This window comes from Drosophila innubila (genome assembly GCF_004354385.1).
Source record: "Drosophila innubila isolate TH190305 chromosome 2R unlocalized genomic scaffold, UK_Dinn_1.0 1_C_2R, whole genome shotgun sequence".
NCBI lineage: Eukaryota > Metazoa > Arthropoda > Insecta > Diptera > Drosophilidae > Drosophila > Drosophila innubila.
In genome coordinates, this window is record NW_022995374.1 from 5868544 (window position 1) to 5894378 (window position 25835).

The following is a 25835-nucleotide window of genomic DNA, read 5'->3' on the forward strand; positions in this document are numbered from 1 at the left end:
AAGTGCAGGAAATCTAAGCAAATAAACACTATAGTGTAAGATAGTTTAAATAAAAGACAAAATTTCAAGACAATATGTGTATTTATTAGTTTGTATTCAATATTTGATATCCATAATCTCTGCGGTTCTTTCGTGTTGTTTCTGAAATAAATTCCCCACTAGAAAACCCAGTTAGTAACACCAAATTATTTAAAACGACAATAGATTTAGTTTTTTAGTTTTGAGTTCTGTATTTTGGTGGATTGTTTTCTGAGTCAGTCTTTATAATTTCTGGTTTCCTATCGCAACCTATTGTGGTCATCCATAAGCCCCCAGCATAATGATCATGCCAATGGCAAAGGCTGCTCACTGGGATGTCATCGGGGAATGCGGGCCATGGTTGTTGTAGCGCTTGTGAGGCCAATGCTCCAAATGCTGGCACGCTGAGCAACCATGGCCAATGGATACCGATGTGATTGGTACTACGCGCCTATGGATTCTGCACAAGAGGTTGGATTTACAATGGGGTGGGTTTAGGACAGTCGCCACAAGCTGGAGCGGCTGAGAAGCGACGAATCCGAAAACCCTTGAGTGTGTGTATGAAATGTGTTGGCGTGCCTAATGCTTGACCGGCACAGTGGTGCTCCAAGGAACAGCCACATAGCCGAGGACAATTTAGCGTGCCAATTGCACGAATGGCGACAACATAGCCATTGTAGTGCAATGTATTGCCCGATTACGTTTAAAAAAAAACGATTTTTGTTTGATTTTGTTCAAAGTTGTCCTGAGACAATTTTGGGTTTTGCCAACAGCCAATCGATGCAGCTCCTATCGCGAGAGACGCACGTCCAGGTGGCAGCAACTTCAGGCCGGGCACAGGAGCAACAACGGACAACAACGCTGCAGTGCATCGAAACACACTGCAACGAAGCTACCTGCTGCGCTCTGTACACAACCTGGAGCTGCGCCACGAACTTACATCGCACAAGAGCAACTGCATCAATGACTGTCGGCGGTTTTTTGTTTTTGCTGCATTGATTAAGGATCCGCACAGTTGCCGATGCAACGCAAACTTAGGTGACAAGTGATCGGCTGCAAAGCTCAGCAAGCCGAAGCGAACCGAGCAATGCAGCCGAAGTTTGCTCACTTCGTGTACATTGCAGCCGCACTGCACCGACACTAGATCAAGACAGCGGGTTTTGAGCGACAAGGAAATGGGAAAAAGAGAGACGCACGAAACACTCATCACAACCGAAAGCTCTGCGCCGACGCAGACGCAGCAGCGGCAACGACACCTGACGCACACAACACATCGGCTGCAGTCCCGAAGAACCACAGCCGAGTGCTGCACACGACAATGCGTCGTTGCTCTGCCGCGCCGCATCGAAACGCAGAGCTTTGGTCTAGGAGCGAAATTCGTGCGCCAGTTCCCTCTCTCCGTTTCCTGTCGCTCGAGCTTTGGTAAACTTAGTTTACCGGTTGAGAGTTTCTCGGTGTGAAAAATTTTCACGAAAATGATTCCAGAGTTGGCGTTCATAGCCAAAAATAGCCGCAGTCGCAGCGTAAAGTTAAATTATTGATTTGTTGTTGAAAAGCTCTGCTCTGCTTGCCGGCACGCCACTTGGCGGAGAATGAGAGAGTGAAGTGAACTTAACTAAAAGCTAATTGGTGCTGCTTTCTGCGTCGTAGTCGTCTTCCCTTCTCGTTCTTGTCAATGTGTGAGCGACGTGACAAAGTGAGTTTTGATAGTTGTTGTTGTTGTTGGGATCGTGACGTCAGCGAATCAAATGTGCGCCCTGCGCACGCAGTTGATGTTGTTGTAGATGACGATGACGTCACGATCTATGGAATTGCGTGTGTGTGGCCTTTTAATCCTCCTCGTTTCCCGCATCCCTCTGCTGACGGCGTTTGCGACAGTTCTCGAACGTGTGACCCCGGAAATTGCAGTAGGTGCAACGGTCAACACGGCGGGCGCCACGTTGCGGACCCTTGGAGCCCGCCTCATCCTCCTGGTTGTTGTGCTCGATGATGCGTCCCTGTTCGAGTAGATCGCGGAATGTCTGAATGCTCTGGCGGGGAATGTGCTTGCGGTACTTGATATTCAGCAGGCCGTACAGGAAGTCCAGTTCAGTCTCCTCATTGTGGCGACCCTCGGGCAGCTGAGCGAGCAGCGCCCGCTTCTCCACCACAAATGTGTCAATGGCCACGGCATCCTCCTGCTTCTTCTCAAAGAACTCCATGTACACCTGGTAGGCGGGCTTTGTGGGCGAGAAGTGTTCGCGGATGAGACCGATGGCGTCGTTCCAGGTCTTGGCCTCCTTGCGAACGCCCTGCCACCAGGTGGAGGCGATGCCATAGAAGAGCAGCGAAATGCCCTTGAGGGCGTTCTCATCGCTGATCTCTTCCAGCTCCTTGTAGGTGACTACGTTGGTAATGAACTCCTCGACCTCGTCATGACTGCGAGCACCGCCGAATCTGTGTGTGCAATTGCTGAAGCTGCCCTTTGTCTTGGCAGTCGAAGATTCCCTGGCGGCGGAAGCGGTGCCAGCTGCGCTGACAGCGGACTGACGCACGGCTTCGATGAGCGCATGCAGTTGCTCATTGGTCATCTGAATAGTTTGTGCCATTTTGTTTGAATTTGAGAAAGGCACACGCGTTGTTGTTGTTGATTGTTTAGTTGAATTGTGTGTGGGAGGCAGAGAACAAAGCCAATGGGTGGCGAATGCTACTGCTTACACTTGATGCGGTCGTAGAGGACTGAAGTTCCGTTTGCCGGTCTGCACTCTTTTATAGCTGGCCGTTGTGAAATTGAATTTCGAAAAAGCTCTTAGCTAAAGAGAGGAAGAGTGAGCAAAAAACGATGAGTGTGGGAAGAGTAACACAGACAATTGTTGTTGCGATGTGAAGTGAGTCATTTTACCGATAAACTAACTTTAAACAAATGTATACGTTTATCATACAAATGGCTGTACATATATATGTACAATTATGTATGTATGTACATACATGTGCTTGCACTTATTAAAAGTGCTCAAATATGTACATATGTATGTATAGATAAAGTTGACAAATATATTGATTAGATGGCATTGTTTAAGTACATTAAAGAACATAAATACTGAGCACAAATATCATTTGTTTAAACTTTAAATTTTGAAGAAAAAAAAGGCATGATTATGTATTACAAATTCTCAGAAATGCTATTTAAAACTTCGATTATAATTTTATTACATGTGCATACATATGTATGTATATGCATATGCCCCTATAATTCTGAAATATTGTGGTCAACCCAAATTTGATATTTTATTGTTATTGCTATTGATTTTATCGGCCCTTAGGTTTGCGAGGTTCGTTTTAATTTCATTTGGACATGAAATCCTATCGACTGCAATTTATAATTCTACATGAAATTCTTGAATGTACATATGTATGAACATACAAACATGTGTATGCACACATGCACTTGCATTACATTCTTAATATGTACATATGTATGTAATGAACAACCCATACGAATAAGTGTATGTAGTACATAATCACAACAACCGGCTTTTCGAATTTGGGCGAGCTTTCGTTGGCAGCTGAAATAATTTAGAGAAGAAGAGAGTAAAAGAGAGATCGATAAGAGAGTTCTATTAAATCAAATATGTACATACATATGTATGCATGTATGTATTTATAGTTGACGCAAAAGCGTCGTCAAAGCAAAAAATTCGTTGCAACTAATATATACATATGTAGTATTTGTATTCTGTCTAATATTCCTTTTAAATAACAACCTTAAACTATTTTTTTTCTTATTTATTCGCACTCAAAATCAGTTTTTCATAGTAAAATTAAATTAATATTTGTAGATAATAAGAGCAGTTATTATAGAATAAAGTTAGCTTAAACAGCACTGTTACTTTTAAGTGCACATTCCGCAAATATAAATCATAGCTTTTATATCATTCTCACACTTAAACTATTTATATTTATTTCCAAATTTAAATATATTGCGCCTTTGTCATGGCATTGCCAACTATCCGTGACTATTTGCAACACTAGAGCCACTGTTGCCAACTAGACTATTTAATAGCTAGTTTTGGCTAGTTTCAGAATTCGATTGCTAGAAAAATTTTAAACAAGTATTAGCCGGAAATATGCCCTTTTTTAATATATATATTTTTTCTATTAGCATTTCTTCAACAAATATACAAAAGTGTACTCAAAAATTTTTCCCAGTCAGAATCAGCTATTTTTGCTTCTAAAAATTGGGCAACACTGACCAGAGCTTATTCGCTGTGATCCTAGGATCCAGTTCACAGTTCTGACGGGCGGACGAAAAGCAACATCTGAACGTTAAGAAGCCATTGATAAAAGTAAGACGTCAAATACCATTCAACAAAGATGGAAGAAGAATACAAAGTTGAACGCATTGAAAAGAAGCGCGTAGTTAATGGAGTCACTGAGTACTACCTCAAATGGAAGGGATATCCACGCGATCAAAACACTTGGGAGCCGATTGATCATCTCTACTGCAAGGATTTGGTAGACGCTTTTGAGAAATGTGAGAAAAGGAAAGCCCAATCCCAAAAGCGTTTAAAATTGGCATCGGAAAAAATGTATCGACAAAACAAACAAAAGGCAATGAAGTCAAGCAGTGAAGATAATACAAAATTTGGCTTCGATCGTGAAGTGGAGGCTTCTAAAATTTTGGGAGCCACCAATACGTCCGGCCAACTAATGTTTTTGATGACATTTAAAAATTCTGATAAACGGGAACTAGTACCCGCCAAGCTGGCCAACGTCATGTGCCCGCAAATAGTAATCAAATTTTACGAGGAGCGTCTCACCTGGGAAATACCCTATGCCGAGAAAGTCAATAATAATAAAAGTCGCATCGCCGGTCGAGCTATGAAAAAGGAAAAGAGATTCTAATTATACCAATGCGGAAAACGGTAAATTGTGTACATACTTACATATGTTTGTACATACTACTACATACAACCATGGAAGCGTTCATTGTGAATAAACACTCATCACTATTCATTTAACTAGAATAAGAATATTAATGACATTGTTGGAATAAAAAAAAAAACATAATTTCTGTTGGATATTAAATAAGCAAAACACATTTCGTATTTTTCTTTAAAAAATGTTGGAAATTTTCGGCGCCAACAATTAATAGAGTTGCCAGAGTGTTTAAAATCAGCTCTGATGAGTTCATCGGTACAGTGAACAGTGTTGGAAGTTAGTAACCCCCCTCAGAAGGAGAAGTTGTATAACTTTAATTGATTGCATTTAATCAAAAATTTAACAAATTCCAACATAAATTATATAATTAAAAATTAATAGATAGAATTTATTAAGCATTTTAAAGGTCTGGCAGCGCTCAAATAAACGACAACTTTTGCTGTCAGGTGGCAACGTGACGACAACCACGACAATTGCAGCAAAGTTGTGAGGTGCGTCTTTGTTAGTAATCTCGTGAAAATAGCGAAGAATTGTACTTTTCATCGCTTGAATGTTGCGAATTACGATTCGGGGACTGTTTCATAGACATGGACGTTTGTGAAAATGATTTTAGTGATGACAATATGTGTTCTTTGCATATTGCAGGCGTTGGCTGACGTCTGGAAAGTTGATGTGAACTGCCTTGGCCATTGTTGAAGCATTATCGCCGGCTTCAGTAGTAGTTGCTATTTAAACAACAACAACAACGATGACTACAAGCAGCGAGGATGTTCTGTTGCAGATGAGCGGAGTGCGGTACAAGAAGGGCGATGGCACGCTGTACGTGATGAACGAGCGTCTGGCGTGGATGGCGGAGCACCGCGATACCGTAACCGTTTCCCATCGCTATGCGGACATAAAAAGTGAGCAGAATATAGAGCATAGCTGATATTTGAAGTTATTAACGTTAAATCCATTTTAATACTCTGCAGCACAGAAGATCTCGCCCGAAGGCAAGCCGAAAGTGCAGCTACAGGTGGTGTTGCATGACGGCAACACTTCGACGTTCCACTTTGTCAACCAACAGGGTCAGCCGGCCATGCTTGCCGACCGGGACAAGGTCAAGGAGCTGCTGCAGCAGCTGTTGCCCAACTTTAAGCGCAAGGTGGACAAGGATCTGGAGGATAAGAATCGCATATTGGTGGAGAATCCCAATTTGTTGCAGCTCTACAAGGATTTGGTCATCACCAAAGTGCTGACCAGCGATGAGTTCTGGGCCACACATGCTAAAGATCATGCGCTCAAGAAGATGGGCAAGAGCCAGGAAATTGGTTTGTGTTTGACTTTAACACATTGTGAAATTCTTCGCACTCACTTCACTCTCTCCTCATCCTTTCTCCGCAGGTGTTTCTGGTGCCTTTTTGGCTGACATCAAACCTCAGACGGACGGCTGTAATGGCCTTAAATATAATCTTACCTCTGATGTCATACACTGCATTTTTAAAACGTATCCCGCCGTCAAACGTAAACATATGGAGAACGTGCCTTCCAAAATGCCGGAATCCGAGTTCTGGACCAAATTTTTCCAGTCGCACTATTTCCATCGAGATCGCCTCACTGCGGGTACGAAAGACATCTTTACCGAGTGCGGCAAAATCGATGATCAAGCTCTTAAAGCTGCCGTGCAGCAAGGAGCTGGTGATCCTTTACTGGATTTGAAAAAGTTCGAGGATGTGCCGCTGGAGGAAGGATTCGGCAGCGTAGCCGGTGATCGCAATGTGGTGAATAGCGGTAACATTGTGCACCAGAACATGATAAAGCGCTTCAATCAGCATTCCATCATGGTGTTGAAGACATGCGCCAATGTGAATGCACCGTCCACTTCAACGCACAACGGTACCAATATGGCTAATGGTCCACTTGGACAATCCACCTACACAAATGGCCTGAATGGCAAGGGAACTAAGCACACCAGCGATATCGCAGTAAATGATAATGATGTGTCACAAGCCAAGAAGCAACGGCTCATTGAAAAGATACACTATGAAGATCTTGGCGATCCAATGATTGACGACGACGACGATGCCCCCGAATCCAGCAACAAATCTAAACAATTTGAGCTGTCCAAGGTGGAACGCTACCTCAATGGTCCGCTGCAGAATCACATGTACGAGAACCATAACGATGATCTCGGTTTGGACGATGTGCAGTACAAGCTGGTGCGTAACTCTGAGTCCTGGTTAGATCGCAGTGCTCCACGCAACGTAATATGCTCCAAGGCAGCTGTCAATGCATTGGGTGAACTAAGTCCGGGTGGTTCACTCATGCGTGGTTTTCAGGAGCAGTCGGCAGGACGTAAGTGCTGAATAAACCATGATCATATATTTATAATTATTATTATTGTTTGTTTTTTGCAGAGCTGGTGCCACGCGACTTTCAGCGCGATTTGCGACATTTATATTTGTCACTGTTGGAATTGTTGAAGCACTTTTGGAACTGCTTTCCACCCACCACCGAAGAGTTGGAGTCAAAGCTGCAGCGCATGCACGAAACACTGCAGCGCTTCAAAATGGCCAAATTAGTGCCTTTCGAGGTGAGTAGTTTCAGATTCGCAATGAGATTATTTTTTAATGAATTGTACTACTTATAGAATCGTGCCATGCATGAGCTCTCGCCGCTCCGCTCATCGCTCACCCAACACATGAATATGCTGCTGCGCACTGCGAATTCCAAGTACGCCACCTGGAAGGAGCGCAAGTTGCGCAACAATAGATAACAAACACATGCTCAGGATCAGCATCAGCATCAGCAGCCGCCAATCACATTAAGCAACATTATTGTCGACTAGAAGTACACCTAAAACATAAAAAACAAATGTTCGATTAGCAACACAACATTAATTGTATTAATTACTTAAGATACGAATATAGCCTCTATTTGTATGTGTGTCCATTGTGTGGTGCTTATAAAATTTATAGAACATCATTCTTCTGCCATTTTTGTGCTTAAAGAGATTGCGTCTAAGTAAGTTGGTTTATACTAGTTTTAATGCGTTCTACAGTCCTGTCAAGCAATTTACATGTTGAGCTGTAAAGCTTGAACTACATTAAACTGACGTCCATCATCATTCTGACCCAAATTCTGACCACATTTACCATTTCGTCTTTGTTGTAATTTAAATTAATTAACAGCTGTATAACAACTGTTCATAGGTTTCTTCCCCGACCAACGATACAAATTTTGACAGTTTCACGCGAGTCGCGGTATTAACAACAATCGAATTGGCTGCTGGATTTAATACCAAATAGACTTTGCTACCATTTCTTCCATTCAGACACAATGAATTGGTATTTTTGGATCTTTTTGCTTTCTGTTCCAGCCACTTTTGTGGTGGAGACAGCGCTGCTTTATCCCACAAATTCGGAATATGGTGTAACTTGTCAGCTTTTGGGACATCTCTAAACTCGATTTTTAACGCAAATCTATTGCAGATTTTTATGGCCATATCCGTGCCCGTTAGCCTGCCACATCGTAATGTTTTTCTTTCCTATAATTACGAGTTTAATTACTATCAGCCGGAGCACGTGTACAAATTTCCACCAATTTTGGTAAGTGACTGCAAGTTTGTGTCCTAAGTCTTTTAATTAAAGTGAAATTGAACTCGATTTGAAAATAGATGGGAAATGACTTTGCTGATGGCTATCTAACGTATCCCACCTTTGATAATGCCAATGGCAGACAGTGTGACAACTGTACAGTGAGCACTAATAGTACAGCAACGACGACGGAGACAAAAAAGACAAAGACGTTGGAAACGGGACGTCAAAAGCGAGAACTATCGCTGATGACAAGAAAAACATTCTATGCCATGCTAAGGGATAAGCTAGAGAGGTGGGTGTGTTTTTGGTAAAATTAAATACAAGTACGAATATTGCTAAATCAAAATTAGAAATGGGCATGAAGAAAAGGCATTTGAATTTCCTACTATTTGCTTGCTTTTTTCTCATTCTTAAATTGGTTTTCTTTAATTTTATTCAATTTCTTGCTTTATTTTTGCAATTCTTAAAAGAATATACGAAATTCGCGTGAGGTTCTTATATACATCACATGATTCGAATCCCTTTCAGATCTGGTTACCCTCCTGAGGCTTGTCTGTTGCGATTGATTTGCGAAACAAATGATTCAACGCTGGGAGAGATCAATGGTCTGCTTGGCAACATTGTGCACATTATATTCACGTAAGCTATGACTTTTAAACCCTGTTCCGAATGGCAAACTCACATACATTTAATTACAGGCCGAGCAGCTCCAGGGATGAGCAGCTGCCCTCTGTCTACTACCAAGCCGAGTCGGATGGACTGCAGCAACAATGTGCGGCATACAACAACGATTGTCCACATAATGTCTTGGACTTGATTTCAGCGCCTGTCGAACAGATTCTAAAAGACATTGCAAATAGATCTCGTAGAAAATAAACTAGAAAAGCTGCTTCTCTTTTACTCTCGCTCTGGGGAATTCTTTTGGGTTCTTGGCTATTTGAGCTGCCAATTAACAATTGTGGCTTTAATGTAAACGCACTTGTTGTCAGCCAACTGTCGAGTCTGATGCTCAGCTCAGTCGTTTTTTATACCTCGCAGCGGCATGTGTCTACTCCGCTTTATAGGCCACCTTTGGTTGGCCATGTCGGCGCTTTCCTTTCAACTCGGTAACTGCTATTTGGCCTTTATGCCATCCAGCACACACGGCGTAAGTTGTGGTCAAATCCATACGGTTGCCCAGTTTTTTACTTCTATTCATCAGGTATTTGCTGCATTGGCTGTGCCTCTGGAGCTGCCACATCGCAACGTCTTCGTCTCCTACAACTTTGAGGCGAATTACAATTCACCCTACAACTGGAGCAAACCGACCTTATTTGTAAGTTTAATTTTCGGCTATAAAATGCCGTCGAATTCAGTGTCAATTAGCACAAATTTAAAAGACCAATTAGCAGCTTCTTTCAATCGGAAAGCGGTTCTGTTTGAGTTAGAATACCCTGTAACCAACAAATGACTGGGTATTAAAGTGGTGTACTAAAGTGATGTCTTATGCCAATACAAAAACAAGAAGTAGAAAATCTGAGTAAAAAAATTGTAGAATACTAAAATAAGGGTGAAAGAAAGAAAAACCCGAAATTTGAAAATAATTACGTTTATTTCAATTTAATTTTGTTTTTAAATAGTGCCAATCCTTTTTAATAGTAATAGTAACGTTCATTTACACATACAATAAAATAAAAATAAGCATTTTTAATATGAGAAAAATCAAACTAATTTTTTGAAAGAATTTAAAAATATTTAAATGCATATTGAATTAAGAGGCCAAACCATGATCAAAATGACATTCTGCTCGAAAATCGGTTCAGTTTTGATCAAGTTATGACAGGTTGAAATTGGTCAAACTTCGGACTTAGCCACTTTACAAGTCAAAATTGTTATACGAAATCTTTAAGGTAATACATTTCTAAGTTATGTTGCTTCCCAGCAAGTCACTGGGTATCTGCTAGTCATGCACTTTACTCTGTCGTTTCCTTTAGCAAAATGGTCCCATAGAATCTGAAGAGGTTGAGCTATCGCGTAAGAATAATCATGCAGCAAAATCTACTCGGAAGCAGCAGGAAGAGATGAAGGAACAGTCAGAAGAGCAGGAGCAAAATGACAGTGGAGAGGAGGAGCAGGAAACAATGACGACGAGCATGCCCAACGATAGGTTCAAGCGAGAGAGAAGAGAGCTGCTCAGTCGCTCAAATATTTATCACATATTGATGGACAAGTTTCAGAGGTTTTTATAGAATCAAAACTCAACCAACTATTATTAAAATGAAACTAATTGTAGGAGCGGCTTTGCGGGCGAGTCGTGTTTGCTGCGTCTCATCTGTGAGATCAATGCCGCTGAGCTAGGCGAAGGTAATGGCGTGCTGGGCAGCCTAATGCATGTGATCTTCAGGTGAGATTGACTAGGAGATGCTTAACTGCAGATTCAAATATACCTTTCGAACAGTCCCAGCACATCGGAGCCGGAACAGCTGCCACTGCGTTTCTATCAGGCGGAACACGATGGTTGGCAGGATCATTGTCATTACTACGAGCACAATTGTGACAAGAGCTTGCTCCAACTGATTTCAGAACCCTTTGAGGAGATCTTCCGACGCATCGAGAGCAATGAAATGTATTCATAGCGAAACAAAATACACATATAATTTTTATAAAAATATGACCCAGTTCTGTCTCAAATTGTTTTTTAATTAGCAACTTTCACTTGGGTAGAACACTTCTAGCTGTTCCTAATTGGATCATCAGCAGCCACTCGACATGGTTTTAATTCTTGACAGTTGTCAATGATTTCAAATTTCAGTTGTTTGCCATCTTCAACTGGATATGGACAATCGTGGACTGTTGAAATTTCTCTGGCTTATCTCTTTGTTTTACGCAGTTCAGTCTGTTCTCGTGTGGAATACAAAAGGTGAAGTAGCGGTAAGTGACAGAATCCTTCTAAAATTGACAATCCATTAAGCTCTTTGTTCAGCTCTTTATATCTATAGCTATACCCATTGATCTGCCCCAACGCCATGTGTTTTTGTCCTACAACTTTGAGGCCAGTTACAAGCTGCCTCCAACTTGGAAGAAGAAGCCGCCAATATTTGTAAGTTTGCTTTAGTGATTTAAAAATACATCGAAATAACGATAGCTCGATTTTCACGGAAGTGATTATCGAGAACTTCAACTGGATGATTTTTTGATGATCTGTCGAGTTGATTAAATCGATTTCCAGGAAATATCGACAGCTCTCTGAAGTTCATTAATCGCAGTTAATTTGCAGAATTAAGTTTAGACGTTTGTTTTTTGATGATCGACTTACTAAATAATCTACAACATTGTCAAAGTTTGAATAAGGCATGAAAACTAAATAAGAAACCAAAATATGTGTATTTTGTGATTACAATTACGTTTTAAATTTAAATTTTTTTTTTAAAGAAAACTTGATATTTTCAACTCGATCTCTACTATTCTCCGATATATCGATAGCTCGATATTTACTTTTGACGATTTACTATTTCGATAAAAAAAAACTCGATCTAAAGTTTGGACTTACATCACTAGTTTGCTTCAAAATTAAAAAGAACTTAATTCCCTTTAAATAATGAACTTTAACCTGCAGCGTAGGGGAAATGGAACGCACTCCGATCTGAATGACGATGGATTATCGGACTTTGATGATTACTATGATGAATACGAGGAGCACCCATCGCATCATCACAAGCGTAAGAAACCCAAGCCACCAAAGAGAAAAAAACCTAAGCCCTCACACCACAATAAACCACCAAAACCACCGAAGAAGAAGCACAAGCAGAAAAACAAACCTAGACCACAAACAGATGATTACAAGGACTTCTTTGAGGGCTATCCGCGGCAGGACAATGACCTCTCCTTGGCTCGACGTCGTCAGCAGGAAACGTTGCTTTCAAGGACCAAGTTCTATGAGCTGCTTAGCCACAGATTCGAACAGTATGTATAGCGAATAGCCAATTTAAGATTATTGTTAAGATAATTGTTTCTTCGGTGTAGACATGGCTTCGGCAGTGGCGAACAATGTTTGCTGCGTCTCATCTGCGAAGCAAACAGCGCCGAGTTGGGCAACCACAATGGAGTCCTGGGCAGCCTCATTCATGTGATGTTCAGTCCCAGCAGTTCCCAGTACGAGGCGTTGCCCCAAAGCTACTACACGGCCGAGTTGAAGGGAAAACAGGACGACTGTACAGGATATCATAGGAAATGTGAACGAAGTTTGCTCAGTTTAATAACACGCCCCTTGGCCGATTATATAGGAAATAAACCTGAAGAAATTTAAACCTTTATTTCATTGTTTTCTTGCAGTACATAAAAGGTCTCTAAGCTCACAGTGAACTACGTAGGCAATCTTTACTATATAATTTAAGCATTTTATTTTGTGACTTATCTATTCTTTTTACTTTTCCTAGCCTATTTCTCCACAGTAACTCAGACAGAGAAAAATTACCAAGTCAGAATAAAATGTATACAAGGCAAAATTAAAATAAAAGCTTATTTTTAATTTTTTTATTTTTTGATTTTAGTTTTAAGAACATTTATTTTTAAAATAAGAACTTGGTCTTACTTGAAATGTTCTTAAAACCAATATGTGTTTTTTTAATCCAAGAATTTTATGCTCTCGACAAATTTTTTTGACCAAAATTCTTAGATTTGAGAGCAAAATCTAGATTTTCAAACATTTTTTTTATTAGTGTACTCGTGCTATGTGCTCTTCATGAACATTTTTAGCGCTGGCCAGGAACAGTTTTTCATATAGGATCGCGCAACGCGGCATTGCTTGTTGTTGGCCTGCCAGGCGTTGGCAGGACAATTTCGCATTAGCTTGGAGTAAGCACAAAGGCTATAGAAGAGCGCATGACGATCGCAGGCATCGCTCTGACGACTTATTTGGGTCAATTCCTGGTACTTGTTGTGCACTAAGGAGGCACAACTGGCAAAGTTGGCATCATAGGCATCGATGATATCCTGAATGTTGTAGGCTCGTTCCAGCATGGGTCGCACCTTCTTGGGATTAAGGACTTTGCCTTGCAACGCCGATGTGACATTGAATATGCAACCCAAGCGACACTGCAAAATATTAGCAACAGGATCAGTATTAGATCAGAAAACTTGAATTTTCTATTATAAGCGGTATTCATAGGGTATAGAAGAGTATCTCTACAGTCATTAGTTTTTAATTTTTTTTTAATCTAGCACGTTTTTTTCCTCTGAAAATTGTGATAAACTTCTTAGTTCTCAAGTTAAATTGCTCAATTTAATAATAAACACTTAATTTTGATCATTATAAACTATCCAAATTAGTTAAAAAAATATCAATTAAATATAGCTGTAGTTATAGCTGTTTTAAGATATATCTTTTTACTCGTACTTACGCTCGGTTGAACGCCAGACGTGCCACACTCACTGTTATAGGCGCCCCAATTGGGCAGCGGTAAAGGACAACAGACCTGAACGTTCTACAAAGCAAAGTTAAACTTAAAATTGAACGACAAATAGATTTTTTAGTAAACCTGCAAGGATTTTGGAGCTGCTCTGCACTTGGCTGCGCTAAGAGAAACTGGAATAACTATAAATACTGTGAGCAACAATCTGACCCTCATTTTATAAAGTTAATAATTAAACTGAATGCATGTATACAATTGAAATTTTTACAATGTTTTATTTCAGTTGTAAGTGTCATCAGATAAGCACAGAGACATGTTCCCGTTGTAGATAACATAATGATTAGCTAAACGCATACGCTCGCCGCACAAGTTAGGGAAATAACAATATTTTTGCGACCGCTGTGAATATCACTTTCATCGTGACTTGCTATTAAATCGAAACAGATTTTGGTTTTTGGCTAAATTACTTAATCCAAGCTAATTGCAAAACGTCAACGCAGCAATTTGTCTGTCTGGGCCAACGTTACGTATGCGTAATTAGCTTCAAGTTCATTCAAATTAAAGCTTAGAGACTTCTAAAAAACGGCAGACAAAAACTGTTGAAGTTAGATATTTAAATAAAATATTAATACTTAACAGTTGAGCTTACTTTTACAAATTATGAGTAATAGAGGGCTTAAAGTCGAAAAAAAAGAAATTTTCTAAGTGAACAAAATTTGAATGCAGAATCAATTTGGGGGCCAAAACATAAACAAAATGACATTCTGCATAAAAATCGGTTCAGTTTTGACAAAGTTATGAGAGATCAAAGTTTTTGAAAAAATGTTAAGGGGTTAGTATACAAATTATGAGTAATAGAGGGCTTATTCTCGAAAATAATGAAATTTTCTAAGTGAACAAAATTTGAATGCAGAATAAATTTGGAGGCCAAAACATGAACAAAATGACATTCCGCATGAAAATCGGTTGAGTTTTAAAAAAGTTATGAGAGATCAAAGTTTTCGGAAAAATGTTAAGGGGTTAGTATACAAATTATGAGCAATAGAGGGCTTATTCTCGAAAATAATGCAATTTTCTAAGTGAACAAAATTTGAATGCAGAATCAATTTGGAGGCCAAAACATGAACTAAATGACATTCCGCATGAAAATCGGTTGAGTTTTGAAAAAGTTATGAGAGATCAAAGTTTTTGAAAAAATGTTAAGGGATTAGTATACAAATTATGAGTAATAGAGGGCTTATTCTCGAAAATAATGAAATTTTTTAAGTGAACAAAATTTGAATGCAGAATCAATTTGGGGGCCAAAACATAAACAAAATGACATTCTGCATAAAAATCGGTTCAGTTTTGACAAAGTTATGAGAGATAAAAGTTTTCGGAAAAATGTTAAGGGGCTAGTATACAAATTATGAGCAATAGAGGGCTTATTCTCGAAAATAATGCAATTTTCTAAGTGAACAAAATTTGAATGCAGAATCAATTTGGAGGCCAAAACATGAACTAAATGACATTCCGCATGAAAATCGGTTGAGTTTTGAAAAAGTTATGAGAGATCAAAGTTTTTGAAAAAAAGTGATGGTGTTTTTATATAATTTACGTTAGCTTGCCAGCACTTATATATCATTTTTGGCTTCAATAATAAATTTAAATTAAACTAAATTGTTCAGATAAAATTGTATAAACAAAATGTTGTTATGTCTAGGAAAACAAACTTTGTTGCTCACTCTGATCATTTGCCTGCAGCTGTTGCATGTGGCACAAAGTCAGTACAGGGACAATGCCAATCTGCTGTGCACCCAAATGTTGAACACTCAGTTGCTTGAGAGATGTTGTGGTGATCTTAAGCCCAGTAATTTGCCCTTTGTCCAAAGCAAATGTGAGCAGTACAAGGACGACTTTGGCGCGGTAATAAAATCAGAGTTAAATTAAAGAAAAATTTAATTAAATATAAATAATTTATAGTGTCGCTACGAGTGCATATTCAATCACTGGCATCTGCTGCATCGCAACAATTCGTTGATTATGTCAAATGTTAGATCCATGGTCGATCAGCTTTATCCCAGGGAAAGTGGCTTTAATAGCTATAGTGTCATGCTGCTCGAGTCCTTTGAGCATTGCGATTCCTTGAGCTCCACTTACACGGGTATGATGCGTATGTATGCTACACTTCCAGATCCGGAGACGGGGGTGAATAGCGCTGGTTTCAAGTGCAACAAGAATGCCATGTTATATGCCAAGTGTACCATTGCCAACATGTTTCTCAATTGTCCCTCGGATTTCTGGCAAGAGAGCCTTGAGGATTGCGCTGCTAGCCGACGGCTGCTCTCCCATTGCGTTCGATTCCTCGATGGCATGGACGATGTCAACAGTCGTGGCAAATTACGATCTCACAGTTCCTCTGCAAGCCACAATCTAAAGATTCGCAGTCTCCAGCCATCCACACATTGGTACACGGCCTTTATTAATTGGCTTGTGTTCTAGTCCTTAACCTCAATCTCAAAACCGTATTTCATGTTAAGTTCCAGATAATATAATATATTAATGAGTAAGTTAAACAATCGCCACATGATGATTTATTTTTTTTATCGACTTGTAGATACCTTATAGAAATTTACAATTAATATCATTCAATTAGTGGAATTTTTATATTTTCAATCTTAGTTAGTCAAATACAATGAAATAATTAAAATTCTGAATTAATATACAAATTTTTATTCTTATCAATATTAAAGCTATATTTATAGAAATTGGATAGTAATTGAAGATTTTTTATTTATGAAGCAGCTTTATCAAATCTTAGGGAACTGCAGCTGCTTACCTCTGTAGTAATACCGAAAACATGATAAGCTAAAAGGTTTATAAAATTCATAATTTAAATTTTAAACTACACCTCTTAACATAGATTACTCTTTCGAGGGTATTAAAAGGTAGACAGAAAATAATAATAAAAAAAAGCAATTTATTGTCCAATTAGTTGTACATTTTGGGTGCGCTACATTAATTTACAAAGTCCCTGAATCGATAAGGTATAAATAGCATTACGAATAGTAGTAAACGGCTCAGAACAACCGCAATGTTATCCAAGTGTACAGCTCTAATTGTTTGCCTCTTGGCCAGATTTGTGTTGACCAACCAAGCTGAGCTGGACTGTACGAAGAGATTGGACTATAATGTGAGTCAGTCAAGAATTATTTAAAAAAGATATGCTTATGTAGACTTTATGTAGACTGTTTCGAATTGTTGTGCGAGACCCAATTTCAACTTTGATGCATTTCGTGGGAAATGTGGCAGATACATGCAGGAGGGCACACCAAGAATGTCACCAGTAAGTGGAAAATACCCTGCAAATATATAACTGATAATGTAAGCTATTTTTCCTTTTTTACAGTGCCTGCATGAGTGTATTTTCAATGCGCGCAAAGTGTTGAGTGGCAAGCAACTGAATGTGGAAAATGCCGAGAGAATGCTGCAGGAGTTGCTCGGCAATAACAAGGACTTTGTCGATGTCTATGTGAGATCCTTGCAGAATTGCACAGAAAATACAGACAAACTGATGCAGCGCCTAAGAAGACGCACTTTTGGAAAAGAAAAGTGCTCCACAATTCCTGTTTTCCTGGGAATGTGCATGGTGGAAAATGTATTTGTTCATTGCCCCTCGGCCAGTTGGCGTAGCAGTAAATTGTGCGAGGAAGCACGAGACTTTATGCTCAATTGCAAATGTGATTATAATCGAAGTGTGTGTATTCAGTTGTAAATAAACAATTCATTCATCATAATATTCAAAATTAATTGCGAGTTATTCTAAATGAATAGTATAAACTTGGTAATGAGTCACTTCCTGAACGAATGTTCGCTTATATAACGTTTGTTTGAACTCTGCAATAGCAGTAAAGTTAAAGCATGCTAGGCTCGTTGACCATATTACTGTTATCTGTGCTTAGGGTCCTGGCAGGACCCACTCAAAAGGTCTGCACTGAAAGGCTCGACATTCCTGTAAGTAGAATTAAGTCTACAGACATTTTAATATTTAAATCCCCAAAAGTATGCTATACAAATTTATTTGAATTTAGGTAATTGAAATTAATAATGACTAAATTTTGTTATTCCTCTTTTCAAGTCAACGCAGAGCTGTTGCCGGTTTCCTGATGTTAATTTCAAGCCCTATGAGAAGCGATGTGGCCATTTTATGCTTGATGGCTTACATATTTGGCCTGTAAGTATGCAGTGTTTTTAAAGCAAACTCTTGTCTTACTTTTATGTCATTTGTAGTGCAGCTTTGAGTGCATTTATAAGGCTGCTGGGGTTCTCAATGGCACCCAGCTGGTATTGGATAAAGTGGATCTAATGATGGACCAACTATTTAAGGATCAACAGCATTTGAAAGATGTGTTTGTGGAGGGATTCGTCAAGTGCAAGTCCAAGGAGGAGGAAATTCTAAAGACCCTGAAACGTCGCCGTTTTCCGAATAAAGCCAAATGTTCTCCTCTGGCCATGTTGTATGGAATTTGTGCCTACAAACATGTATTTAATAATTGCCCAAATGACAATTGGACCAACAGCAGCATGTGCAATCGCATTAGAGCCTGTGAACAGTCCAGATTGACTTAACATATAAGTTTGCATAAAGTTGATGTTTATTTGAAAGCAGATTTACTGTATTTAATTCAGTTGAAGAACACATCATACCAACTAGGCTGCTCGCCGTAGCTGAGCGACTCTGCTGCACTGCAGCCAACTTCCGCATCGAAGGGATCAGCATGCTCCATAGAATGCAATTGTGCTATATTTGGATATATAAACAATAGTATTAATTGTTTCTTATTATGTATTTTGGTTGCACTTTGACCTGTATCTTACCAAATTGCTCTAGACAGAGTCCCAGACGTTGGGCATGTTGCAGCAACACGCTGAGCAATTGCTGGGTATCTCCAATGCCTTCCTGCATCATATCCTGCAAATCCATGAGTTGCTGCTCCTGCTCCTCTTCCGCTTCACAGCCAAAAGATAAGTCATTTTGATTCACACGCTGTGAAGAAATTAAATTGAAATTTTTAGTTAAATAAATTAAAAAAGAAAATAAACACCTCTTTTGATTCGGCTCCTATAACAAAGTCCTTAAAAGCAGCTTCCACGCAGCAACAAATGAGCAGACAGCAAATTGTCATCAAAGTTAAATGATACATTGTAAATCCAACTGAGCTCTTTGAGTACTGAACCTTGAATGAATCATGGCTAAGGTAGCCACTAAACATTTGCCATGGCTCATTTAGCCAGGGTCATCAGTGTGGCCTAATCGCTAATTATAAACAAAACACAAACAGATTTGTTTTTCAGTTTATTTATTTAGATAAAAAACACAAAAATGGGATTTAATGATAAGTTAATCATGCTTAACTAATGGGCAGCGGCACATGCGGCAGGGGATTACATTGCTGAGCAAATTCTTTGGCCACGTTGCAAGCTTCATCCGTTTTCCACATTTTGCTGGGACAGTTGAGGAAGGTTTCCGCATTGACGCAACTGTAGATCATGGCTGCATAGGGAGAACAGCCCTGGGGAAGAACTTTGTAGGTCTGCTGCTTGCTTGACTTCATGTGTCCATGAACTGAGAGAGATAGACAGAGTTAAGGTGATTCTAGAAGAGCTCAACTGCAAGTTAAGCATACGCACTGTTGTCCGTGCAGGTCTCAAAGGAGCGCACAATATGTGGCACAATTTCGCGATCTCGTCGATGCACATGCTCCTGTAGAAATGCCCGAACCTTATCCATTTGCAATTTGCCATTGAGCAGGGCGCCCGTCTCGCGATAAATGCAATCCGGATAGCACTGAATTCATAGTCAGTACATGATGCTATCAACTGCAATTACGTGAACTTACCAGATGCGCATACGCCGGATATTTTTCATTAGCCGATTTCAATTGATTTACGTGCTTCTGGCACTTTTGTGGCACGTTGCCCAGATTGATTTCCGGTGTGCGGCAACACGAGTTGATGTCCTGCCAATGAATTCATGAATAGCGAATTAATTCACTCTTCCTGTTTAATTGAATGTACTCACGAAATTGTTAAAGTTCGGCGGCGATGTGCAGTTGTAGGCGGCATGGGCGTGGCACGGCAACTGCATGAGCATCTGTGACAGCTGCGCAAAGTAAATAAAATATGATTTAAACCAAAGTGAAACGGTTAAAAGAAACAGTTTTTTACTCTTCACTCTCACCATTAAAAATGCAACGCTTTGGAAAATCGTTGATTGCATTTTACCCAACTTTATATTCAGTCAAAGCGTGGCAAATGAATTAAACTCGTTTCGCAGAAAATCTGCGCTTTATATAGTAGTCAATTGTATAGGAAATTCTAATGAGCTTGTTATCGTTCGTCATCATAATAATATTAAAATGCGGCCTTTGGTCCAATGCGTCAGTTGAAGGTGACACATCGAAAGATTGGTTCAACCGATGATGGTTACAATTGTTCCCACTGTTAGGGGGAATTGCTTTCACCCGATGACTGCCAATGCGTGACTTTTATTTTTTGGGGAAATACCAAAAGATAAATGGACTGTAATCATCGCTGAATTACATTACGAAATTACATTGGTTATTAATAGTTAGGGTAAGCTTTAATTGGGTCGTTACAAAGCTAAGAAAGCAGAAGAGTTTTTGTTAATATGCATAATTAATGTTTAACATTTACTTAATATATAAGTGATTTTATGATATGCTGATTTTTAAGATAACAAAAGGTGTTTCTTGTTCTCAAAAGACTTTAAATAACTTGTAGTTTTAGTTTGATTCATATAACAGGAATATCTCTGTATATTCTCTAGTAAAACTGCGAGTTTGAAGTCAACCTACATTTCTATTATTTTTAATTAATATATTTTTTACTAGCTTCCATTTATTAAAAACGTTACAATTTGAAATTGTTTGAAATTATGTATTTATTATATTTTTGAATATGAAATTTTATTGATATAAAATAGATATTTTCATTTTTTCATTAAAGTTGCAGTTACATTCTAACATAGTTAAAATTGCTGGTAGTCTCCGTGTTGTCTAGTCTCCGGATTGGATATTGGTGCTTCAACCGTAACTGGGTTCAATGGGACATTCTGATTGCTAGATTTCTTCACCTCTTTGTACAATGAGTGAATGACACATTTAATGTACGTTCCAAAAGCTGTAATAAAATTTGAAACATTACTTTTTAGAGTTTAATTCAATTAAATTTCACTCACAGAGTATAACAATGTACAAGCACAAGCTTGCCAATTGCTTATAAAAATGTTTGGGATATACAACTATTTGTAATATACAAGAGTAGAGCAGTAAAACAGTGCCAAGTGCCAAAAGAATGCCAGAGTATTTAAGCCAGGGTAGAAAGAGTGTATGACGTTCCTGTATTATATAAAAAGAGATAGGCATGACAACAAATATTAAGATGAATATTGACCTTACCTTAATTATGCCCATGAGAAGCGAGCCCGAAAACATAAAATACAATAAGACACCGGTTAAAACTGCAGAATAGTTAGCTTGCAATTCTGTAAGTAAAAAGTTGCACTGTTCAAGTAATTTCATTGCACTTGTCTGGGAGGCAATACTTTACCATGCTTGGTCGGATAATTATCATTATTATTAATGACATTCAATTTTACACAAATTGAAATCGTCAATATCAATGAGACCAAAAGAGAAACTAAGCTGATAACCTTGCCGGCGGTCCTTAACTTCAAACAGCACATTGAGTTCAGCATTTTCTTTTATTTTTCGATTGTTTTTATGAACGACACGAAAGTACAAGACAGAATTAATTGATTTTCAAAATGTAATCTTTAGGCACACACAGTTTTTAGCAAATGAACTTGATTTGTTCGCGTCGAAATTCAGAATAAAAATGTGTTTCACGGAAACTTAAAGAAGTGAACTAAATATATATATATATGAAAGTTCTCTGTGTGCGTAATGTTTTTTTCACCGATAAATATATTTAACATTCACCATAAACCACCGGATTAATTTATGAGTGTAGCTATTTATGAATCTGGACAACTATTAGTCTAGTAATGTTTTTTATCATTTGTATATGAATAAACAAATTTTCGAAAATTTATTTTCACTAAGAATTAAACCACCAAAAAAAATTGGTAACAGCTTAAGAATCTTGTTCGTGAGAAATTTTGGCAAATTAAATTTTCGCTCGATTTAATACACAAAACTTATGAACTAAAAATTATATTGCAATCGAATACTAAACCTCATATATTATTATTATTGGTGGAGTGACTAGAACTTTTGCAATCAATGTTCTACATTAGCAGTAAAACGTATGGGTTTCTTACATGTATGTATGTCTCATAAAAAAGTGAAATTTAGAAATATGTGGGTTACACATTTTGACGTCAATAAGGTTTATTTAAATTAAACGTAACCAAGAAAACTTTGTGAAATAATTACAAATTATAACATATATATATATATTATATGTATAATATATTTTTTATTTTACCATGTTTTTATCAGCAATAATAGTAAATAATTAAATAATTTTTATTAGAACAGCTTAGCTTATAATAGCTATCAAAAGGGTACAACTACATCTCAAAGACTTTAAGAGTTCGATCGACCAAGCTGTTGAAAAATGTAAGCTCATCTACAAAATATTTATTAATATTAATTTAACTTGATACAGTGACAGCCAGCAGTTGTTAGCAGGGATAAAGACATTAACGGGAATAGTTCAAGCATGCATAAATAATGCGCTTATTTATTATGCTGCTGTTGTTGTTGTTGTTGTTGTAGTCTGGTCTCTCAACACATTGTTGGATGACAGCTTATGTCAGCCTATTGTTGAGCTTCATCATCATCAACATCCTCGACGCCATCTTCAGATAGCTGGAATTGCTTTCTCATATGCCTCGCGGTTGTCTGAGGCTCTTAGCCACTAAGCTGACGAAGTTGCAGATGATTTTTGGTTGTGAGCTAACTGAGTGATGTATTAAAGTGCACTTTGTGAGATTAAAATCAATGGAGTGCCTTAGGTAAGCTCAAGCAGTTCTTAATGATGTACAAACTATGCTTTTGAGTTAAAAATAAATCAAATGATAGTTAAGCTGAGCATAAAACTAAGGTCTAGATACAAAATGTATTAAGCAAACAATTCAGAGTGAAAGTATTAAGTGATAGTTTCAATCGATTGCAACTAATCCCACGTGTAACAATGGACAATTGATGACTTTGCCTGGCGACAAATCGCACTCAACTCTTTGAACAATGCGAAAACTGTTAGCTCTGTTAGTTCTCTCAGTTGCTTGTGGCGAAATTGAAAAACTTTTGCGCTGTTTGTCTTAACAATCAATCTAGAACTTGATTCAATAGGGCACTGTTACCTCTTTTATAGGATGCTTAAACTCTTAATGCGGCACGTTAAATTCAATCGTAATGACAGAACGTGCGCTTTAATATCTGCAAAAGCAAACAGAGACAGGACAACAGGACATCAGGAATTCAGAACATCTACCGTGAATGTCTACATGACTTTGCTTTTGGCACTGAATTTTTAAAATGAAATTTAAATGCTCTCGAGTGGCAGTTGACATTAGAATTTACTTGTAGCCTGTAAGGGGAAAGGGGGAGGGAAGGTATTTTTTTTTGTCAAGAATTTTAAGGACTCTTTTCGAATGTGTCAGACGCATTTTTATCCCTCAACTTTGGGCGCCTAATGTTTTGTCATTGTGTTATTATCAGCAGATTCGTTTGCTTTTTATATAAATACAAGTGTGTGTGCGTGTGTGTGAGTGGGCGTGTCAGAGTTGTGTTATATTTTTTTTCGTGTATTTTCTTTTTGTCTTTTCAATTTACTGTACGCTCTCGGGCAATTCGAGGGCAAGCACCTGACGCATATTGGCATTTTAATAAATTGTGACACGAGCCTCACTCGAGTTTAATTTGATTAGCTGCAAAGGGAAAACTTCAAAGCGGCAAGGTTATAATATCCTTAAGCCTGCATGTCGCCTAAATAAACAGATCCTTCGAAAAGGGCAACAAAATGCTTGAAATTCACAAATATTTACATAAATCAAATGAGCGGATTAGAAGACGCTTAACCAGCAGCTAGACAGGCAAGGAAAACAAAAATTGCATTTCCTAGAAAATGTTTTGGTTAACTCACAGCCCACACACACCTGTGGAGGATAAAACAGAGGCCAAACAAAAAATACAGCCTCTAACTTTCATGTGGAACGTAGCTTCGCAGAGCTTTTTGTGGATTGCAAAAGTTTCGCGCCATTTTGCCGAAGCCAAAAAGTGGTAAGAACTTCATGGTCGGCAGCCTTGTTAAGATGCTCCTGCAACATTCAGTTATCAGCGGCAAGTGAACGAGTGCGGTTCGAGCAGCGGACAGATAAATTGAATGAATTTTAATGAATCCGAGTAAGCCGAATATTTAATTCAAGTGAATTCGAATACCAAACGTATTTAAAGTTCAAATGTGTGCTGAGCGCATTTAAACAGTGCCTGCCAATTGTTTGTGAACCAATATTATTTTAATGAATTATTTATTCGAGGCGTTGGCCGTATAATAATTGCAAATAATAAAAAAAAATGTAATGCTATGGCAAATAATCCAGCATTAAAGTGCGTATATGAAAACAACAAGAAGTGGTGTATGTGTGAGTGTTTGAGTGTGTAAGTGTGTGGTTGTGTCAATAACCAAGACAACGACAACAGAAAGAGCGAGAGAAGGAGAAAGGCGCTTAAGCATAATCATTTTGCAGCTTAGAAGGCGTTAAACACATTTAAGCCCTGGCAAATAAGTGGCAAAGGACAAAGGACAAAGGATATCAAAAGCATTTGCTAAGCTGCGGTCAAATGAAAAATCCACGTTAGCTTAGCGATAGTAATAACTACAACTAACTAACTGGGACTGCAGACACTCAGTTCTCTATCTCAGTTCTCCGCTCCCTTAAAGTCGAGGTAAGTGCTACATGTGTATGTGTAGTGTGTATGTGTGGGTGTAAAGTAAAAATCATCTAGTGCTTGTGGACTTAATTAAAACGCCAGGCTAGAGGCAATACACACACACACACACACACACACACACACATATACCTAAGCCAACAATGGCTAGCGATACAATGGTAATGGAGAGGATGGCATAGAGTAGAAGGATTGGCAATTGGCTACATTGTTGTGCACATGTGTGTGTGGGTGTCCACTCAGTGCAATATCGATTGCCAAAAACTCCATTAGAAAATCCACTTCAACATCGACATCGATATCTGTAGCTATAGCTCTATAGCTACAGTTACAGCTTGTTATTGTTGTCATCCAACAATACACTATGGTCCGGATGACGATTATTTTGGAAAAAAGTCGTTTCTTAAAGTTGTTTAAATTAAAGTTTTTTTTATGGCGATGCATTCAAAATACTTCCACTTCAAATGTTGCATAACCAAAATTTTCACATTTTCCACCACTGTTTAGCAATCAGCTGTGAAACAGAGTTGATTTAAACGAAGTGCACATGAAGCTCTTATTGCAATTTTGTAGGTAAAATTTAATTACTTGGTGGCACTAGCTAAGAAGCTTTTTTAAAAAAATTTATCATGGATTATATTCATTATGGCTTGTACTTTGCGTTTATTTATCTCTATTGTTAAAAATCAAAGTGCAATGTTTAGTTTCTTGTAATTTAAAAAATTGACTTGTTAAAAATTTTATTCGATGAAATTTTAACTTTGAAAGCCGTAACTAATTTTGCTAGCATATGCTAGCAATGCGACTATATGCATTTTGTAGAGAAATCAATTCTGAATTTGTACTATTAAGCTCAAGTTGCGCAATTTTGCGCATTTTTCACAATTTCACTTTATTTCAGCTTACCTCACGTTATAAAATGCGTATTCTTTTAAAGTAAGGCGACAACA

The 25835-nt window shown here is 38.4% G+C and overlaps 12 protein-coding genes across 13 annotated transcripts; 7 read left to right on the plus strand and 5 right to left on the minus strand.

The window, feature by feature from the left end:
- Window positions 1–205: 205 nt before the first annotated feature.
- On the minus strand, window positions 206–2745 carry LOC117785605 (activity-regulated cytoskeleton associated protein 1-like). Its single transcript, XM_034623702.1, has one exon. The coding sequence runs from the start codon at window positions 2604–2606 to the stop codon at window positions 1848–1850; it is 759 nt and encodes a 252-aa protein (XP_034479593.1). The 5' UTR covers window positions 2607–2745; the 3' UTR covers window positions 206–1847.
- A 1552-nt stretch (window positions 2746–4297) lies between these two features.
- LOC117784246 (chromobox protein homolog 1-like) lies at window positions 4298–5067 on the plus strand. Its single transcript, XM_034621935.1, has one exon. The coding sequence runs from the start codon at window positions 4372–4374 to the stop codon at window positions 4900–4902; it is 531 nt and encodes a 176-aa protein (XP_034477826.1). The 5' UTR covers window positions 4298–4371; the 3' UTR covers window positions 4903–5067.
- Window positions 5068–5349: 282 nt separating this feature from the next.
- Window positions 5350–7902, plus strand: LOC117785096 (general transcription factor IIH subunit 1). Its single transcript, XM_034622994.1, has 6 exons — window positions 5350–5429; window positions 5584–5840; window positions 5910–6248; window positions 6322–7272; window positions 7335–7510; window positions 7568–7902. Exons 2-6 carry the CDS (start codon window positions 5687–5689, stop codon window positions 7691–7693), a joined length of 1746 nt encoding a protein of 581 aa, XP_034478885.1. The 5' UTR covers window positions 5350–5429; window positions 5584–5686; the 3' UTR covers window positions 7694–7902.
- Window positions 7903–8256: 354 nt separating this feature from the next.
- LOC117782755 lies at window positions 8257–9409 on the plus strand. Its single transcript, XM_034619787.1, has 5 exons — window positions 8257–8349; window positions 8409–8525; window positions 8594–8808; window positions 9045–9155; window positions 9215–9409. The coding sequence occupies exons 1-5, from the start codon at window positions 8257–8259 to the stop codon at window positions 9390–9392; spliced, it is 714 nt and encodes a 237-aa protein (XP_034475678.1). The 3' UTR covers window positions 9393–9409.
- Window positions 9410–9575: 166 nt separating this feature from the next.
- On the plus strand, window positions 9576–11136 carry LOC117785003. The gene is made up of 5 exons (XM_034622872.1): window positions 9576–9663; window positions 9718–9831; window positions 10490–10734; window positions 10789–10899; window positions 10954–11136. Exons 1-5 carry the CDS (start codon window positions 9598–9600, stop codon window positions 11129–11131), a joined length of 714 nt encoding a protein of 237 aa, XP_034478763.1. The 5' UTR covers window positions 9576–9597; the 3' UTR covers window positions 11132–11136.
- A 923-nt stretch (window positions 11137–12059) lies between these two features.
- LOC117784929 lies at window positions 12060–12808 on the plus strand. Its single transcript, XM_034622785.1, has 2 exons — window positions 12060–12458; window positions 12519–12808. Exons 1-2 carry the CDS (start codon window positions 12094–12096, stop codon window positions 12799–12801), a joined length of 648 nt encoding a protein of 215 aa, XP_034478676.1. The 5' UTR covers window positions 12060–12093; the 3' UTR covers window positions 12802–12808.
- A 410-nt stretch (window positions 12809–13218) lies between these two features.
- Window positions 13219–14122, minus strand: LOC117785099. Of its 2 annotated transcripts, none has more exons than XM_034622998.1 (3): window positions 14033–14122; window positions 13895–13978; window positions 13219–13589 (listed from the first exon to the last, which is right to left on the minus strand). In XM_034622998.1, the coding sequence occupies exons 1-3, from the start codon at window positions 14120–14122 to the stop codon at window positions 13224–13226; spliced, it is 540 nt and encodes a 179-aa protein (XP_034478889.1). In that variant the 3' UTR covers window positions 13219–13223. The 2 variants fall into 2 exon arrangements, with proteins under 2 accessions (XP_034478889.1, XP_034478888.1); XM_034622997.1 differs by having other exon boundaries at window positions 13850–13978.
- Window positions 14123–15585: 1463 nt separating this feature from the next.
- Window positions 15586–16472, plus strand: LOC117784190. Its single transcript, XM_034621852.1, has 2 exons — window positions 15586–15811; window positions 15869–16472. Exons 1-2 carry the CDS (start codon window positions 15593–15595, stop codon window positions 16385–16387), a joined length of 738 nt encoding a protein of 245 aa, XP_034477743.1. The 5' UTR covers window positions 15586–15592; the 3' UTR covers window positions 16388–16472.
- Window positions 16473–17222: 750 nt separating this feature from the next.
- Window positions 17223–18514, plus strand: LOC117782756. The gene is made up of 4 exons (XM_034619788.1): window positions 17223–17231; window positions 17295–17417; window positions 18024–18119; window positions 18176–18514. Exons 1-4 carry the CDS (start codon window positions 17223–17225, stop codon window positions 18512–18514), a joined length of 567 nt encoding a protein of 188 aa, XP_034475679.1.
- A 56-nt stretch (window positions 18515–18570) lies between these two features.
- Window positions 18571–19089, minus strand: LOC117782757. The gene is made up of 3 exons (XM_034619789.1): window positions 18991–19089; window positions 18764–18932; window positions 18571–18686 (listed from the first exon to the last, which is right to left on the minus strand). The coding sequence occupies exons 1-3, from the start codon at window positions 19087–19089 to the stop codon at window positions 18571–18573; spliced, it is 384 nt and encodes a 127-aa protein (XP_034475680.1).
- A 188-nt stretch (window positions 19090–19277) lies between these two features.
- On the minus strand, window positions 19278–20039 carry LOC117785078. The gene is made up of 4 exons (XM_034622964.1): window positions 19968–20039; window positions 19786–19905; window positions 19577–19733; window positions 19278–19511 (listed from the first exon to the last, which is right to left on the minus strand). Exons 1-4 carry the CDS (start codon window positions 20037–20039, stop codon window positions 19297–19299), a joined length of 564 nt encoding a protein of 187 aa, XP_034478855.1. The 3' UTR covers window positions 19278–19296.
- An 882-nt stretch (window positions 20040–20921) lies between these two features.
- On the minus strand, window positions 20922–21588 carry LOC117785251. Its single transcript, XM_034623182.1, has 4 exons — window positions 21518–21588; window positions 21367–21452; window positions 21147–21306; window positions 20922–21088 (listed from the first exon to the last, which is right to left on the minus strand). The coding sequence occupies exons 2-4, from the start codon at window positions 21400–21402 to the stop codon at window positions 20937–20939; spliced, it is 348 nt and encodes a 115-aa protein (XP_034479073.1). The 5' UTR covers window positions 21403–21452; window positions 21518–21588; the 3' UTR covers window positions 20922–20936.
- Between the last annotated feature and the right edge of the window lie 4247 nt (window positions 21589–25835).

Bases quoted from the DNA above. Each gene is read 5' to 3' on its own strand.
- LOC117785605 (XM_034623702.1), bottom strand. From the start codon at position 2,606: ATGGCACAAACTATTCAGATGACCAATGAGCAACTGCATGCGCTCATC.
- LOC117784246 (XM_034621935.1), top strand. From the start codon at position 4,372: ATGGAAGAAGAATACAAAGTTGAACGCATTGAAAAGAAGCGCGTAGTT.
- LOC117785096 (XM_034622994.1), top strand. From the start codon at position 5,687: ATGACTACAAGCAGCGAGGATGTTCTGTTGCAGATGAGCGGAGTGCGG. The intron at 5,841-5,909 runs GTGAGCAGAATA...AATACTCTGCAG, and splicing joins TCGCTATGCGGACATAAAAA to CACAGAAGATCTCGCCCGAA. The intron at 7,511-7,567 runs GTGAGTAGTTTC...TACTACTTATAG, and splicing joins CCAAATTAGTGCCTTTCGAG to AATCGTGCCATGCATGAGCT.
- LOC117782755 (XM_034619787.1), top strand. From the start codon at position 8,257: ATGAATTGGTATTTTTGGATCTTTTTGCTTTCTGTTCCAGCCACTTTT. The intron at 8,526-8,593 runs GTAAGTGACTGC...ATTTGAAAATAG, and splicing joins ACAAATTTCCACCAATTTTG to ATGGGAAATGACTTTGCTGA. The intron at 9,156-9,214 runs GTAAGCTATGAC...ATTTAATTACAG, and splicing joins ATTGTGCACATTATATTCAC to GCCGAGCAGCTCCAGGGATG.
- LOC117785003 (XM_034622872.1), top strand. From the start codon at position 9,598: ATGTCGGCGCTTTCCTTTCAACTCGGTAACTGCTATTTGGCCTTTATG. The intron at 9,832-10,489 runs GTAAGTTTAATT...CGTTTCCTTTAG, and splicing joins GGAGCAAACCGACCTTATTT to CAAAATGGTCCCATAGAATC. The intron at 10,900-10,953 runs GTGAGATTGACT...CCTTTCGAACAG, and splicing joins CTAATGCATGTGATCTTCAG to TCCCAGCACATCGGAGCCGG.
- LOC117784929 (XM_034622785.1), top strand. From the start codon at position 12,094: ATGAACTTTAACCTGCAGCGTAGGGGAAATGGAACGCACTCCGATCTG. The intron at 12,459-12,518 runs GTATGTATAGCG...TCTTCGGTGTAG, and splicing joins CTTAGCCACAGATTCGAACA to ACATGGCTTCGGCAGTGGCG.
- LOC117785099 (XM_034622997.1), bottom strand. From the start codon at position 14,122: ATGAGGGTCAGATTGTTGCTCACAGTATTTATAGTTATTCCAGTTTCT. The intron at 13,979-14,032 runs GTTTACTAAAAA...TTTGCTTTGTAG, and splicing joins CAGCTCCAAAATCCTTGCAG to AACGTTCAGGTCTGTTGTCC. The intron at 13,590-13,849 runs GCTATATTTAAT...AATATTTTGCAG, and splicing joins TTAAAACAGCTATAACTACA to TGTCGCTTGGGTTGCATATT.
- LOC117784190 (XM_034621852.1), top strand. From the start codon at position 15,593: ATGTTGTTATGTCTAGGAAAACAAACTTTGTTGCTCACTCTGATCATT. The intron at 15,812-15,868 runs GTAATAAAATCA...AATAATTTATAG, and splicing joins ACAAGGACGACTTTGGCGCG to TGTCGCTACGAGTGCATATT.
- LOC117782756 (XM_034619788.1), top strand. The intron at 17,418-18,023 runs GTGAGATCCTTG...CCTCTTTTCAAG, and splicing joins AGGACTTTGTCGATGTCTAT to TCAACGCAGAGCTGTTGCCG. The intron at 18,120-18,175 runs GTAAGTATGCAG...TGTCATTTGTAG, and splicing joins ATGGCTTACATATTTGGCCT to TGCAGCTTTGAGTGCATTTA.
- LOC117782757 (XM_034619789.1), bottom strand. From the start codon at position 19,089: ATGTATCATTTAACTTTGATGACAATTTGCTGTCTGCTCATTTGTTGC. The intron at 18,933-18,990 runs GTGTTTATTTTC...ATTTCTTCACAG, and splicing joins TAGGAGCCGAATCAAAAGAG to CGTGTGAATCAAAATGACTT. The intron at 18,687-18,763 runs GTAAGATACAGG...ATCCAAATATAG, and splicing joins ACTCTGTCTAGAGCAATTTG to CACAATTGCATTCTATGGAG.
- LOC117785078 (XM_034622964.1), bottom strand. From the start codon at position 20,039: ATGCTCATGCAGTTGCCGTGCCACGCCCATGCCGCCTACAACTGCACA. The intron at 19,734-19,785 runs GTAAGTTCACGT...CTATGAATTCAG, and splicing joins ATCCGGCGTATGCGCATCTG to TGCTATCCGGATTGCATTTA. The intron at 19,512-19,576 runs GTGCGTATGCTT...TATCTCTCTCAG, and splicing joins TGAGACCTGCACGGACAACA to TTCATGGACACATGAAGTCA.
- LOC117785251 (XM_034623182.1), bottom strand. From the start codon at position 21,402: ATGTTTTCGGGCTCGCTTCTCATGGGCATAATTAAG. The intron at 21,307-21,366 runs GTAAGGTCAATA...TATATAATACAG, and splicing joins TTCTCATGGGCATAATTAAG to GAACGTCATACACTCTTTCT. The intron at 21,089-21,146 runs GTGAGTGAAATT...ATTTTATTACAG, and splicing joins CTTGTACATTGTTATACTCT to CTTTTGGAACGTACATTAAA.